The 1,732-nt window shown below is 38.0% G+C and overlaps 1 protein-coding gene across 1 annotated transcript in view; it reads right to left on the bottom strand.

The window, feature by feature from the left end:
- Positions 1-575: 575 nt before the first annotated feature.
- LOC104130139 (calcineurin-binding protein cabin-1) overlaps positions 576-1,732 on the bottom strand; it is a 54,602-nt gene continuing 53,445 nt past the window's right edge. Inside the window, exon 31 of the mRNA XM_035898551.1 lies at positions 576-1,253. Within this exon, the coding sequence (XP_035754444.1) occupies positions 1,230-1,253 (24 nt within the window). The 3' untranslated portion in view covers positions 576-1,229. The remainder of the gene's footprint in view (positions 1,254-1,732) is intronic.

The following is a 1,732-nucleotide window of genomic DNA, read 5'->3' on the forward strand; positions in this document are numbered from 1 at the left end:
GCTATGACTGTGTCATCTGTACTGGATTACTGCCACATGTTCCACACAGAGTGTTACTTGAAGAGGATTTTGAAAATATAGCTGGGTAGAAAACGCAACCACCAAAATATTTTATCATGCTAAACTCATAGTATACACTGTACCTGTTAAAGGGAAGACTAACCTACATGCGAGCTGCCATAAGTCAAGATGTTAGCACTGATTCAACAAAGGCCTCAACAAGTTGTTTTGCTGTCTGAGGCACTCCATGTGCTAGTTATACTATCACCATAGCTGAGACACCCTGGAATTCAGTCCCTAAACTGAAATGTCTCAAGCCTGGAGGCAGCAATCTATGTGGAGCATTCTAGACTAGCATTGTCTTTGCCTGTTGGCAGATCCAAGTTCAAGAACATCATTTTCACACATCTTCTCTCTTCTTTAATGGTATTGCTGATACATTGCACTGGGCTAGCATATACCTTTTGTTGAAGGTTAGCTTTTATCTCAAAGTGTATTTAATTTCTTATTAAAGAAAATTAATAATATTAAATTATGGGAATTAAGTTTTTGTTGATTTACAAAATAGAATTATTATACAGTTGTCTATACTAGCACTTTTCATCCTTCTGAGATCAATATGCTGATACAATGGAATCTATCTTTAATTTAAACTATCTAGCATTAGCATTCAAAAACTAGACGTGATTTAGGTCAACCACTGATCTCTCTTAATGTGGTAATTCACATTTTCAAGTAGAAGCACTTCCTCATACACACTGCTAGGTTCCCTGCTGCTCATCTTCCTCATACATGAAAACGTAAGATACACTTCACACTTAATCCTGCAATGATGAACAAGTCAACCTTGATCCTGCAAAGTTCACACTTGACTTGAAGCATGTTGATTAATTTCATTAATTTCTACAAGAATACTTGCATTATCTGGATCTGAGCCAAAGCTTGAAGAGTTAATCACACTGCAGGATTCTCATAGGAAAACCAGGCAGATATTGCAAGGAAATAACCAGAATAAAGCCACATAGCCCTCAATCAGGTCACAGCTGTTTGGTCTATATCCTATCAGGCTGATGGTATTTGTTAATCAAAAATTCTACCCAGAAGATGCAATGACACAGAAGCTCTTTTTGCAAACTGATCCATGATACAGTTTTGAACCAGTGTCAGTATTCCTTAGTTGTTCAACCCATCTGAGGGATTATAATCAGAAAAGAGTACTTACCTTATACTTAACAGAAGTTTGCACAGAGGTGCTAATTAACACAACATACAGCAAAAATGAAGATAGATGTTAACAGATATAAAACAGGAATACATTTCACAATTCAAATATTAAAACAAAAGCACTGGGTGGGAAAGCAGAGGCATAACATTCTGTCACTGCAATCACAGGCAACCATATAACAGATACATAGTCCAGAAAGACAAATAGAAAATCTCCAGGTTCTCGTCACACATTGCAAGCACAAAACAGCTACAGAATCCTATCACAAAAGAGCAGAAAGCACAAACCCCTGTAACATACCACAGAAAATCCAGAGATACTGAAGACAACAGCCATGTGTTAAGTTGCAATCACAGCAGGGAATTTGATAGATAAATGCTCAAGTAAGTCTCAGAAGTATTCTGTGTCCCATGTCATTGAGAGGCACGGACACCCCAGTGGGCTACCACAGACACAGGGACAGTCTATATGACAGTGCTGCTACTACACTGTGGGACTTGGAAACAC

Source organism: Egretta garzetta, unplaced genomic scaffold, assembly GCF_000687185.1.
Source record: "Egretta garzetta isolate BGI_Z169 unplaced genomic scaffold, ASM68718v1 scaffold447, whole genome shotgun sequence".
Lineage (NCBI taxonomy): Eukaryota > Metazoa > Chordata > Aves > Pelecaniformes > Ardeidae > Egretta > Egretta garzetta.